The 15366-nt window shown below is 39.4% G+C and overlaps 1 protein-coding gene across 1 annotated transcript in view; it reads right to left on the reverse strand.

Annotated features, from left to right (window-relative positions):
• Positions 1-886: 886 nt before the first annotated feature.
• Positions 887-15366, reverse strand: part of FAM120C (family with sequence similarity 120 member C) — a gene marked incomplete at its 5' end in the record, with an annotated part of 57524 nt that continues 43044 nt past the window's right edge. Inside the window, 7 exon segments of the mRNA XM_075538374.1 lie at positions 887-1059; positions 2213-2269; positions 2272-2483; positions 3682-3863; positions 3865-3938; positions 5006-5078; positions 6368-6445. Coding sequence (XP_075394489.1) covers positions 887-1059; positions 2213-2269; positions 2272-2483; positions 3682-3863; positions 3865-3938; positions 5006-5078; positions 6368-6445 — 849 coding nt within the window.

A 15366-nucleotide genomic window follows, 5' to 3' on the forward strand; every position in this document is an offset into this window, starting at 1 on the left:
TCCACTAGGCCACTTCTCAGGTCATTCTAATATAGAAGGGAAGATGTCGGAGGAAGTTATCTCATTAGTGATTTTTGAGTATGGGAATATTGGCTATAATGACACTGTGAGTCATGGTTGTTACCATATGGCAGTGATATACGAATGGAGGTCTAGGCTCTTCATTTAGCCTTTGGTGGTGGTGCCACAGTTTTTACCTATATTAGTTGGCTGAAGAATAGTGATTATTATCTAAAAATTTTCTCCATTTTTAGGCAGCTAATCTTTAGTCTATTGGCTAAAGTGATCAGGCTTATATGGTCTTCACCTATTGGAATTTCTTTCATCCAGTCTGGAATATATGAGGCAAAAAAAATTGGGGGGAACTTACCATTATGCCATCCTGTAAGTACCAAGACCCTTAGCCAATCTACTTTTGTGTCTCCAATTTTCAGTATGTCTTATATTTGTTCAGTTGTATTTACCAGGCAGAATATGGGAAAGAACATCTACTCTATCTTCTCGAAAGGAGAAGTCTAGAGTAATATTTTGAACATACTAAATTGACCTTGTCACTCTGTCATTTAAAACACAATAATGGCTCCAACTGGGTACAGGACCAAATTCCAAAACAAAAAATTCACAAAGGAAGAGAAACTATGTCAGACATCACTCTACATATCCAAAGCCCAGAATAGTTCTTATAAGTATTTGATACCCTGAACACATGATGATTGATGAACTGAGGCTTAAGTCAATGTATTTCCCATAGCCACATTGATTTTGATGAATTAAGCATTTTTACAAATAATTTTCTAAATAGTCAAATGAGTCTTTTAAGCATATCAAGACATTTCTGTTCTTCTGAAAGTTTAGAGAAAATGTTCAAAGCTAAGCTGAAGTGAACCTATCTTCCCACAGGCAGCTGCTGCTGTATGGCTTGGCATTCCAGTTTCCTCTGTGTTTCTGCTAGACTAAAAAGTACTCCATATACATGTTGATGAGCTGAGCTTAACAGAAGAGTAGCTGGAGGCAGTTCCATGTTACATTCATCATATATATATATATATATATATATATATATATATATATATATATATATATATATCTTACTGAGATTTTAATCTCACCTAGCAAGAAAGACTGGAACTGAGGTAAAATGAATGTGTAATGAACTGTAGCCTAGCTACTAAATTTTTTACTTATGTTTAGATAGAATTTCAGACTAAAAAAGTAGATGTAAGAAGCCTAGTTGACCTGTTAGCTATTTTTAAATTGTTTTATTAGGGGCTCATACAACTCTTATCACAACCCATACATACATCAATTGTGTAAAGCACATTTGTGCATTCATTGCTCTCATCATTGTCAAAACATTTGCTCTCCACCTAAGCCCCTGGCACCAGCTCCTCATTTTCCCCCTCCCTCTCTACTCCCTCTCCCTCATGAATCCTTTATAATTTATAAATTATTATTTTGTCATATCTTACGTCTCCCTTCACCCACTTTTCTGTTGTCCATCCACCAGTGAGGAGGTCACACATAGATCATTGTAATCGGTTGCACAGGTTGGACTTCCTATTTACTCTGATAGCTGATTTACCACACCTTGCTGTAGCTAGTTGTCCCAGATACATCTAAAAACACCCAAATATTCTACTCTTCAGCTATCCATGGCTGGCCTACTTTGTTTTCCTAGTCCTCTCCTTTGTTTACTGTTCTTTAGTTTCAAAAAGATCAATAATCATTTATGCTGTACTCTGTGAAAAATTCTCTCCTTACCCTGGAATTCTAATAAAGGCTGGGTCTCATGCCTAGTTTTTCTCTTTCTCTACCTACAACCACCCTGTATGTGCCACAGACATGCTGTGTACCCTCCGCACCTGGGGCATTCTGTGTACCCCAGGACCCCTGGATAATAAGGTTCCTTACTTCCATTTTGTGTCTTAGAGTTAAAGCACGATTTAAAAATCATACACACTTAGGACTTCTTCCAAATCTCAAAAGGTCTCATTTTCTTCCAGTAGTCTCATTTACTACACAGCTCCATCTCTTGCTGGTTTCCCTTCGGCCCAAGGCATTTAAAATATGAGAGTCCCTAGCATACATGGTTTCCTTTTCTCTCTCTTCAGATACTAGTTATTAGAATTTTTGTTGGTAACCTATGACCCTACGAAGTGTGAAGTATAGTTTAAGAGGAAAGGGTGAGTTGTTTGTGTGTGTGTGTGCTGCCTCATCTTTGTGAGGATGTGAGAGATATAAGGATACATAAGACCCCTCTGGTGTAATTAATCCGTAAGACTTCTGGTGCTACTGGAGGTAAGGGTGGAATGGTGATGTCCAGGTGGTTTCTGGTAGACATAGACAGTAGAGATGGAATATGAGGATCACCATCACCCAGGCTGGCATCTGGAACTTTGGCATCAATAGACTGTACCCAAGACCCTCTGTCACCTCTGGGTTCCTCTCATCCAGGCTGTCTCTGAAGTGCTTCTGTGATGTGACTAAAAATTAGGAAGACAGTGTAGAACAGAGAAAGGATGTTGATAAAGATTTTATGACTCAAGAAAATGCCTTTTCTGATTATAAGTAATCTCTTAAGCCCTCTGGAAGTTAGGACACTGTATTAGACATCAACCCAATTCCTTTTCTCTAAGCAGCTATCATTGCCCTCTCTCTCTGGCTTCTGTCATCTTATCCAAATCAAAGTGATCAAAAGTCAGCAGAAGCATTCTAAATCCTCTACATCTTATTTTAAAAATTACATTTAAAGTTTAATTGAGTTAACAAAAAATAATTACAATAAAAACCCCAAAGTAACTCTTGTTTCTTAGAACAGAACAATCTACATAGAGAAAAATTAAGAACAAATAAACTAATATAAAATCCCATTTTAATATATAGAATACTGTTTTGGTTATTAAGCAATATAAAATTACCTACTTAACTGTTCCAATACTTCATCTCTAAATTATTTTCATGTTTTAAAATATTTAATCTATCCCCCTTACAAACTGAGCAGTGTTAGCCATGTTACATAGCACACTCCTGGATTTCCCTAACCAGCTGCTATACTGTATTTTACATCAGTGGTTTGAGTTTCTGAAAATTATCACCTATACAGGGAAAAAATGATAGAAAAGTAGGCAAGAGTTCTCCTCCCTCTCTCCGTTTCTCTGCCACCCCGAGTGTGGTGGTGCTCCGACTTCACCATGTCGTCTCATAAGACTTTCGGGATCAAGAGATTCCTGGCCAAGAAACAGAAGCAGAATCGGCCCATTCCCCAATGGATTCAAATGAAAACCGGTAATAAAATCAGGTACAACTCCAAGAGAAGACATTGGAGAAGAACCAAGCTGGGGCTGTAAGGAGCCCCCTGAAGGGTGGCACGCATGGCCGCATTTTCCCAGGCTCAAATTTTGTCCCCATCTGATGACTTGAACTTATATTGGCAAATAATCTGGTTTATTCCTTGGTTTTTTGCTTCCTAATCAAGTTTAACAATAAATGATGTAAGGCTGTTGGAGTGAAAAAAAAAAAGTAGGCAAGCATAGAGAAAGTTTTCCCTCTTAGTTTAATGGCAAAGGGATAGAGAGGAAAGTCTGGAACCTACACTTTCCCACAACCTCTACCAGATTCCTAAGGAAAAAAATATAGATACCTCAAAAATCTGTTCCTCTAGGTGTCTATACAGATACTTACTCAGAGGGGGTTCCATTTGGCTGATCACTACCAGAGGAAGAGTCTGGTCCCAAAGGATGTGAATCTTTGGAAGTCATATAATCAGGAAACTTGAATGTAGAAGAGCCAAAAGACATAGCCTACTTTGTAAAATTGTTGTCCTGAAACATGAAAACATCAGAAAAAGCATAGGATTCCTTGAGTCTGAAAGGAGAAGAAAAAAGAAGAGCTTGGTCCCATTGGGAATGATGATGGATATTTCATTTTCTGGGGTATTTAGTGGGAAACCATAAAAGAGATAGAAAAGCTATTTAATATTTTATCAGACTTCAAGATAATTTCTTTAGAAGTTGTAGCAAAATGGATTATGTTATGAACAAGGATTATTATGATACAAAGAACCTACAGAGAATAAAAATAAATGATCTAGTTGTTATGTATGGGTAAAATCCTTCAGAAAAAGAAAGATGGACCAATCCAGGTATCCTAGAACCATTATTTGACATCAAACTAATCTACCGTTACAGTTTCTCAGGATTATAGGGTTTTTTTTTGTGGTGGTGGTGGTGATAGGGCAAATCTTTCAATAATATTAAATCACAGCAACAGATCCATGCCATCTACCAGATTAATTCATATTATAATGAAGCAAGGAGGAAAATAAAATAGTAAGTATATGGTAGCTCTGGGACACCATTCATTGGGCATCCTGAAGGCAAGAGATTTGAACCAAAGTCCAATGTCTGCCAATTCTGTGCCCTTCGGCTAATCTTCTGCTTTTCTTCACCCTAAGGATTTTCAGCCTTAGGTCCAAGAGCTACAGGTGAGTTTGAGGTAAAGTACAGGTCCCTTAGTGGGATTTCCACACTGGGTTCTTCTGGTGTGGCTTATGAAGGATGTTGAGTGATTTGGAAGAACAGAGTCTAAAGTCCCCGTAGTCTGTAGTGCACAGACTGGGCCACCACGGACTACATAAAAACTAGGTAAAAAGTGTCCAATTAGGAACTTAGTACCAGGTATATTCTCTCCTTCTGTTCCATGTAAGTATTGTTAAATTGTTGTCCTGTTGAGAGGTTGATCCTCCCCATTTTCCTACCAACAGAGATGCAATTGCTTTCACTGAGACATAGGCATTACATGCTCCCCTCCCCCATCTTGACTTGAAATTTACTCAGGATTATTGGTTTGCACATTTTCTTTAAATAACCTGTTGTCTCTAAATTGAGAATGTAACCTAGGTATATGTGGCCTTGATAGTCTGATAACACTGATTTACCCTTATCCTTGATTCAGATAATAAAAATTACCAACCTGAAAGTTAACAAGTATACTCAGGTCTCTTAAAGGATACTTACCATTGGCATTCCAGCAGGGATAATGTCCATTTGATTTTGTGGAAAAGATTTTCCAAGCTGATTGTGCCACAAACCTGAAGTTATCATAAAGTACTATGCTTTAATGAATCCTAGTAGTTCTATTATGTTACATTCTGCTAACCCTGTATCACATGAAAAAATTACTAATAAATAAATTGTGGTTTGCTGAATAGCTACTATGTATTATGCCAGGAAACTTGCATAAGTTATTTCATTTATTAAAAACCCTATACTTAGGTGTCACAAGTCACATTTCATACATATATGACCTACCAAGATCACAGAGCTAATGAGCAGCAGAGAGGGAATTCAAACTTCGGTGACCCTAGAGCAACCCCTTTGGGAGTTGAACGACCTTTTTACAGGGGTTGCCAGATTCATAACAGTAGAAAAATTACAGTTATGAAGTAGCAACAAAAATAATTTTATGGTTGGGAGGGGGTCACCACAACTTGAGGAACTGTATGAAAACGTTGTGGAATTAGAAAGGTTGAGAACCACTGCCCTAGGATTAGGATCATTTTATAGATACAAGGCTGATCTCAGGCCAGAATGGAGATTAGTCCCAGAAGAAGTCAAAACTAAGGAAATGATATTGGACAACATCTGTTTAAGAATTTAAGAAACAGGATCCTTTCTCATGCAATTTCTCTTGTTATATACAAATAAAATGGAGAATGCCAACTAAATAAGATTATGGTGTAGGGAGGCAAAATGTGAAGAAGTGATTCTACTTTGGCCTAGGAGTCCATGAGAAATTGTGTTAGTCTGGGTAGACTAGAGAAACAAATACAGAGACACACATATGTGTATAAGAAACTGCTTTTTATCAAAGAATAATTGTAAATTACAATAACACCCTAGCCTAATCCAGATCAAGTACATAAGTCTGAAATTAGCCCACATATCTGATACCAGGCTATAATTTCCTCTTCAGACTCATGCAACACATGCAATGACACCAAATGCAGGAAGATTAAAGGCCATTGTATGGAAAATCTTGTGGATCTAGTGGTGGTGGAAGCATCTCAACTCTGCCATGGGTCTCCACATGGCTTCTCCAACTCCAGGGATCTGGTTCCATAGGCCTGTCTCCATGTGGCTAGTCAACAGGAAGACCAAGCAGAGTCCCACCTCCAGGACGGAAGACAGGACTCCCAAAACTCTCAGGAAAAAGCCATGCCCACACAGAGGCCGCATTGGATGTGACCTCACTGAGAGATTAGACTCCACCCCTTTGCTCTTAATATTCTCAAGTTGACACCAGATTATGTAACTGCCACAGAGGTCAATTCAGTTTTGCCTGTGGACAGAATAGCTTGGGGTTAGATGGAAGCCTTATCTAGAAAGGAGAGCTCCAGTGTCAGTGAAGAATGTTTGGTTGTAACTGAATAGAATTTAACTGCTTTCTTGAGTCACTATTTTATCTTCTGTCCTGCACTGCAGATTGGAATACCAGATGTTCAGAAGAAGGAACAACATGACTTTGTTTTTAATACATTTTATAATTTGGGATTCAAAATAGTAACAAAAATCAAATATACTAAGAAATCATGAGATAAATCCTCACCTAAAGAAAATATTAATAGGAAAAAGCATGATAGAACATAAAATCTCAAATATTTTTAAAAGGACATTTACTTATATTTTATTCTAATTTAAAATGACACATGATCATTAGGAAAAAATATGCAATAGGAAAAAATTAAGATAGTATGAAGCTACTTCTACATATTTTCTTTTAGTATTCTTAAGTAAATTTCTTTTTTCATTTAAGTATCCCTAGTTTATTGCAATATACATGTTTTTATACTTGATAACAATCTACATATAATTTGATACCACTTTATAGTAATAATCTGAATGATCAAAATATTTTTAATGGTTTTATATTTTAGTATTTATTCTAAATATATCATAAATTATGTAACAACTTTCATAAACTAAATATTTAAGTTATTTTTCTCATTTTGGATTACAAGTAATTTTTAAGAGTTTGCTCTTTAAAAACAGAGTGAATATATATGCATATAATTTTTCCTGGGTTTCAAATTATGCCCATAAGAAAATGTCATGAAAATTAGGTAATTGGTTTGAAAGGTAACACTAAAGTAAAAATTATTTTTTAAATGTACTAAAACTGGTGGGATTGGGTCAAGATGGCGCCCAAAAAATGCTGCTAAGCGAGACCTGACAGACCAGTTCAAAGTAGCCCAGGGACATACATGTAGCCTCAAGCCCCACTCCAGTCAATGAAGCTCCTCACCACTCTTGGCCACTGAACCAACAAGGAACCCTGCCTACACGGCAGGCTAATCCACCTCTGGGTCACAGGCAGACCCCTGAAAGCATCCTTATCAGTCACACAGAGAAAGACTTCAGGGACCCCTGGTCTCCCAGAAACATGGCTTCTACATCCACACAGGGGTCAAGGAAGCATCAACAGACATCATCATTCTCAACAACAACAACAAAAACCCAGAGAGACAAAACAAAATAGCAGACTTAATGACACTTATAGAAGAATCAGACTCGGATCTGTGACAAAAAGAAATCTTCAGAAGGCTGCTTGTAGTAATACAGGAGTTGAAGGAAGGAACACAGAATAAGGATGCAATGATAGAGGAGATAAGTCCACAATAGAGGGAATGAAGTCCACACAAAAAATGGAAATACAAGCGCTAACAGATGAGGTAGCAGAAACAACACACAAGTTTACAAAAGTTACAATTAGACTGGAGGAGGCAGAGAACCATATTAGTGATCCTGAAGATATGCAAACAGACCTCAGCAAGCAAAAAAGACAGATAGGAAAATAAAAGAAGCGGAAGATAACCTGAGATCAATGACAGAAGCTCTGAAGAGGAATAATATTAGAATAATGGGTCTACGGGGAAGGTCATAACAAAGAAGTCTATGGCTAAATTGGTGAAGGAATTTCTGGAAGCAAACTTTCCCACCTTAATGAATGAGAATCAGACACTCATACAGGAAGCAGAGAGGATACCAACTAGACTAAACCCCAAGAAGAACTCACCAAGACATATAACAGTAAAAATATCGAAATTTGAGGAAAAAAAATAAAATTTTAAAAGCAGCACGAGAAAGAAAGATGGTCATATACAAGGGACCTAAGTATATGCTCAGACCTATCACCAGAAACCATGAAGAGGAGTAGAGAGTGAAGCAACATCTTGAAAAAGCTGAAAGAAAAAAACGTCTGCCCAAGAATCCCTTATCCTGCGATGTTATCCATTAAGGTAGATGGGGAGATTAAGTTCTTCCAGGACAAGGAAAGATTTATAAAATATGCTGCAAGACACCCAACCTTGTGGAAGAAACTGGCAAACTCACTTTGGTCAGAGGATCAATGTCCACCAAGCACAAGCAGGAGACCACCATATAGCCAAACTCCATCCAGAAGCCAACGTGCTGAAAACAATTACCAAGATAACAAAGCCTTAGAGGGAAAAGAAGACAAAAAAGAAGGCCCACACACAAACACAGCACACTGATATGAAGGAAGGTAGGAAAACACCCAAAACACAAGACATGGTATGACAACAATGAATCCACAGATGTGATAATAACTCTGAAAACCAATGGCCTCAATCCATACATTAAAAGAAAAAGGCTTGAGAACTGGCTTCAAGAAATGCATCTTAAGTGCACGGACAAAAATAAACTAAGAATAAAAGGCTGGCAGAAAGTATACCAGGCAAATGGCAGCTTAAATAAAGCTAGGGTGGCAATCCTAATCTCAGACAAAATTGACCTCAAGTTTCAAATCATAAAAGGACACAAGGATAGGCACTATATAATTATCAAAGGATCAGTAATCCAGAAACCAGTTGGCATATTGAATATTTACTTGTCTAATTATGGAGCGATGAATTTTGTTAAACTATTAAAAAGATGAAAAAAGGTTCAACAATCATAGTAGGTGACTTTAATACACCACTATCAGAGAGAGATAGATCACTGGGAAAGAAGCTCAGCAAGGAGACTATAGAGCTAAACAATACAATTAGGGAACTGGACCTGATAGACATAGAGTTTTCCATCCAAAGGCAAAAAAATTCACATTCTTCTCAAGCCCACATTGATCATTTCTGAGGATAGGTGGGACATAAGTTGAGCCTGAGTAAGTTAAAACACATAGATGTCTTTCTCAGATCACCACGCCATAACGCTGGAGAGTTAAAAAAAGGATGACCAGAAAAGCAAGGGCAAACAACTGGAGGATGAACAATGATTTTCTGAGACATGAATGGATACAGGCCCAGATTAGAGAGGAGGTTAGGAAGTTTCTAGAAACTAATGAGGAGAATAAAACATAAAAAATTATGGGATACTGAAAAGGCAGTTATCAGAGGTAGCTTGATATAAAAAATTCATATATGAAAAAAGAAGAGAGGCTTATGACTGATACATTATCACAAAACCTCCAGAAACTAAAACAGAGTTAACAGAACAACCCCTCCAATAGCAAAGAAGAAGAAAAGCAGGACAGAATTAAGACAGTGGGAAGACAAAAGAACGATTCAAAAGATTAATGCAGCAAAAAGCTGTTTCTATGAAAGTATCAACAGAATCTATAGACCACAGGCAACCCTAACAATGGAAAGGAAGGAGCAACATCAATATCCAGGATGAGGGATGAAACAGGGGAAATCACAACAGACCCCAATCAAATTAAAATGATAATCACAAAGTACTATGAATCATAATGTAATTATAAAGTATTATAATGAATTAAAAATGTGGAAGACATGGATGAATACTTAGAAAAGAATCCCTCCATACCCCCAGACAGAGGTCAAGAACCTCAACAAACCCATAGCGAAAGAAGAAATAGATAGGGTTATTAAGAAGCTACGAACAAAAAATTCCCCTGGACCAGACTGCTTCACAGGGGATTTCTAACAAACATTCAGGGAAGAGTTGACACTGATTCTCCATAACGTATTCCAGAACATAGAAAATAATGGCAAACTCCCAAACACATTCTATGAAGCCAGTATAACTTTGATACAGAAACAGGACAAAGACCGCATAGGTAGAGAGAACTACAGACCGATATCACAAATGAACATAGATGCAAAAATCCTTAACAAAATATTGGTCAATAGAGCACAAAACTATGTAAAACATATCATCCATCACGATCAGCTAGTATTCATCCCCGGGATGCAGGGATGGTTTAGCATCCGAAAATCCGTCAATATCACACACCACATTGATAAGAAAAAGGATAAGAACCACATGATAATATCAATGGACCCAGAAAAAACATTTGACAATTCTTCAAGCTAATACAAGCTATCTATAAAAAGCCAACTGCCAACATCATAGTCAATAGAGAAAAGACAAAAACAATCCCACTGAAAAAAGGGGACCAGACAAGGATGTCCCTTGTCCCCACTTCTATTCAATATCTTACAGGAGGTCCTAGCTCACAACATAAGACAGTGGAAGGATAGTAAAGATATCCAACTGGGAGAGGAGGAGATAGAACTATCACTATTTGTAGATGACATGATTCTTTACATTGAAAATCCCAGAGCTCCACAATGGGAATACTTACAGTGATAGAGGAATATGGAAGAGTGGCAGGAAAAAGACCAACACTCAAAAGTCTACTGGTTTGCTATATACATTGGACAAGACCATGGAAGATGGGATCAAGAAGGCAGTGCCCTTCACAATAGCCAAAAACAAATAGAAATACCTAGGAATATTTTAACAAAAAAACTAAAGATCTATACAAGGAAAACTACAAGACCCTACTACAGGAAATCAAAAGCGACCTCCACAAATGGAAGTACATCCCATGCTCGTGGATTGGAAGGCTCAACATAGTAGAGGTCAATCTTACCCAAAGCACTTTATAAATTTAATGCTATTCTGATTCAAAACCCAACAACTTTCTTCAAAGAATTGGAAAAACTGACACCAATTTCATATGGAGAGAGAAGAAGCACAGAATTAGCAGAGAACTCAAGAAGGACAAAGTCGGAGGACTTGCTTTACCCGATTTTAACACCTACTACACAGCCATAGTGGTCAAAACAGCATGGTACTGGCACAATGACAGATACTCAGACAAGTGGAAAAGAACAGAAAACCCAGAAGTAAAACCATCAACATATAAACAACTGATATTTGATAGGGGCCCCAAAAGCATCAAGTGGGAAGCGTATGCACTTTTTAACAAGTGGTGCTGGAAACAATAGATATCCACATGTAGAAAAATGAAGCAAGATGTTTACCTTGCCCCATGCACAAGAACAAACTCAAGGCAGATCACAGACCTAGAAGTAAAACCCCAAACCATCAGGAACATCAAGGAAGGAATCTGGACAAACCTAAGATAATTGGCCCAGGGAATTCATAGGCTCACCACAATAGGGAAGGGCACACACACAGATGAACTGGAAATTGCCAAATGGGATTTAATACGAATAAAACACCAGTGTGCCTCAAAAAATTCACCAAGAGGGTAACAAGGGAACCCACAAACTGGGAGAGGATTTTTAGTAACGAGACATTAGACAAAGGGCTCATTACTAAAATCTACAATACCCTCATTGCCTGCAAAAAGAGGAAAACTGTTACCCCCCTGAGAAAGTGAGCAAAAGAACTGAAAACAAAATTCAATTGGGAGGAGATCTGTATGGCCAATAAACACACAGGAAAGTATCCCATTAATTAGTCAAGAGAATGCAAATTAAAACAACCATGAGGTTAGCCCAAATCATAAAATCAGAGAGCAACAGATGTTGGAGGGGCTGTGGTGAGATAGGCACTCTCCTCCACTGCTAGTGGTCATGCAGATATATACAGCCACTGTGGAAAGTGATCTGGCGATACTTAAAGAAATGGAAATCGATTTACCTTATGACCCAGCCATCCCTCTACTGGGCATATACCCAGAAAAGGTAAGAAATTAAACATGACCAGTCATCTGGGCTCCAATGTTTATTGTGGCACAATTCATAATAGCAAAGACTTGGAAACAACTCACGCAAATTTCCATCAATAGATGAGTGGATTAGTAAACTCTGACACACACAAAGGAGTACTATGCAGCACTAAAAAGCACGGACGATCACATGAAACACATAATTTCATAGGAAGAGTTGGAAAGAATTATGCTAAGCAAGGTCAGCCAATCACAAAAGGACAGGTATTACATGACCCCCCTGAGGTAAGCATAATCAGCACAGTAGGAATAGAAGAAAAGACACTTATCTCACAATATGGGTGGAGGCACAGGCAGACAGGTGGAGGTCAGACCAAACTCAAAGAGATACATGTAAATCCAACTTAAAGAAGGGGAAAGGGAGAAGGAGAAGGGAGAATGGGGCTGGGGAGAAACTGAGATAATGACATGGGGGGAACAAGGTATTGACCCACCCAGGGGGAGAGTATTGGCTGAGTCTCCACAGAATTGGAGGGTGCATACAGACCCCATCATGATGCAACAAAGCAGGGGGGCAACATAATCACAAGGAGGGTTGCATGAAAAGATTGAACTATAGAGATGGCACCAACTAGAGCCAGTCTGACCCCCGCCCTAGAAGTATGTGCCAGAGAGACCGACACTAGACCTTCAGGTGGGTGAAAGGAACCGACTTACCATGTCCACACGGAAGCAAACCAAAAAGGGAAAAGAGAAAAACTCCATATAGTTGGCGTCGACTCCATATAGGGACACCCAGCCTGGAGGATGATGTCCCTGCACAGAGCTGCCAAGACACAGAGAGGACTCTGGGACTGCCAGCAACTCAAGACATATTGTCCCCTAACTGGAGCGTACAGTGACAGGGGACAATAATGAGGACACACGACGGGGAGATGGTGTGCACTGAATCCCCTGTAGCAGGACAAACCAGGAATGGAGCATAACAGATCAGAAATTGGAGTAAAGCTGATCCACAGAGCCCCTGAGGAGCCCCAAGAATGGACTTTCAGCTAGAAGGGCCAGCCCCCAGGACCAGGGGGAAGTTGACTCATGATTCAGGTCAGTAAAAAGACCTGGATCTATGTAGGCTTTTTTCCCTCCCCCCACTCTCTCTCCTTTTCTTTTTTTCAACCTTATGTTTTCTTATTGTTTGGACAAGGACATTGCTGGTTTGCCTACTTATATGGGACGGATGTTGGGGAGAAAGCAATGGGGCCAATGGCCCTGGAGGGTCTAAGGGGAAGAAGGAGGGGGAGGGGGGAGAAGGGTGTGGTGAGCGGATGGCGCCATGGAGAAGGGAACAACAGGGCAATCAAAACCAACATCTAGAGGGTGTAGAGATCCTGTGAGTATTAGAGCAACACCAATCTAGCTGAGAGGAAGTACAAAGAGATAGAGAAGGGGAAAAGTGATGGTGGGGCAGAAGGAGACAAAATGAAGCAGAGGTAAGCTCTAGGAAGCAAAGGTATTGATGGGGTATTAACAGAGGTGTCTATCTATGTAAGTACATTAATCCATGTACATATAATGTAATACACTTTGTTCTAACAAATTGACATTTTGTGATGCTCAACCCCCCACCCCCCCGACACACACACACGATTTCTGAAGACAAAATGGGTGCATAAGCAGATGTGGTGAAGACAGAGGATGGTGCCTGGCAATTAAAAGATGTAGCAACTGGGGTCTTAAAGGCTTGAAGTTAAACAAGCGACCATCCAACAGTGAAGCAATAAACCCACATGGAAGAAGCACACCAGCCGATACGATCATGAGGTGTCATCGGGACCGGGCAACAGGCATCAGAACATTCACAACAAACATCATATTTACATATGCTTATGCCTGTATTTAGACCTGTGTAAATGCCCATTTGCCTCCTATTTTTTCCCTCTATTTTCCTTATTTTTTTAGAGCGGATTTTATTTATTTATTTATTTATTTAAACAATTTATTAGGGGCTCAAACAACTCTTATCACAGTTCATACATATACATACATCAATTGTATAAAGCACATCTGTACATTCTTTGCCCTAATCATTTTTTTTTCTCCTCTTTTCTTTTTTTACATTTTATTAGGGACTCATACAACCCTTATCACAATCCATACATATACATACATCAATTATATAAAGCACATCCATACATTCCCTGCCCCAATCATTCTAAAAGCATTTGCTCTCCATTTAAGCCCTTTGCATCAGGTCCTCTTTATTCCCCGTCCCTCCCTTCTCCCCCCTCCCTCATGTGCCCTTGGTAATTTATACATCGTTATTTTGTCATATCTTGCCCTATCCGGAGTCTCCCTTCCCCCCCTTCTCTGCCGTCCATCTCCCAAGGAGGAGGTCACATGTGGATCCTTGTAATCAGTTCCCCCTTTCCAACCCACTCACCCTCCACTCTCCCAGCATCACCCCTCACACCCTTGGTCCTGAAGGTATCATCCACCCTGGATTCCCTGTGCCTCCAGCCCTCATATGTACCAGTGTACAGCCTCTGCACTATCCAGCCCTGCAAGGTAGAATTCGGATCATGGTAGTTGTGGGGAGGAAGCATCCAGGATCTGGGGGAAAGCTGTGTTCTTCATCGGTACTACCTCGCACCCTAATTAACCCATCTCCTCTCCTAAACCCCTCTATGAGGGGATCTCCATTGGCCGACACTTGGGCCTTGGGTCTCCACTCTGCACTTCCCCATTAATTTAATATGGTGTATATATATATATATATATATATACATATACACACATATACACATACATACACACATATATCTTTTTTTTTTTTGCATCATGCTTTATACCTGGTCCCTTGGCACCTCGTGATCGCACTGGCCGGTGTGCTTCTTCCATGTGGGCTTTTTTGCTTCTGAGCTAGACGGCCACTTGTTCACCTTCAAGCCTTTAAGACCCCAGACACTATCTCTTTTGATAGCCGGGCACCATCAGCTTTCTTCACCACATTTGCTTATGCACCCATTTGTCTTCAGCGATCCTATCATGGAGGTGTGCAGTCAATGATATGATTTTTTGTTCTTTGATGCCTGGTAACTGATCCCTTTGGGACCACTCGATCACACAGGCTGGTGTGTTCTTCCATGTGGACTTTGTTGCTTCTGAGCTAGATGGCCGCTTGTTTATCTTCAAGCCTTTAAGACCCCAGTCACTATCTCTTTTGATAGCCGGGCACCATCAGCTTTCTTCACCACATTTGCTTATGCACCCATTTGTCTTCAGCGATCCTATCATGGAGGTGTGCAGTCAATGATATGATTTTTTGTTCTTTGATGCCTGGTAACTGATCCCTTCGGGACCACTTGATCACACAGGCTGGTGTGTTCTTCCATGTGGACTTTGTTGCTT

The sequence above is a fragment of the Tenrec ecaudatus genome, chromosome X, assembly GCF_050624435.1.
Source record: "Tenrec ecaudatus isolate mTenEca1 chromosome X, mTenEca1.hap1, whole genome shotgun sequence".
NCBI lineage: Eukaryota > Metazoa > Chordata > Mammalia > Afrosoricida > Tenrecidae > Tenrec > Tenrec ecaudatus.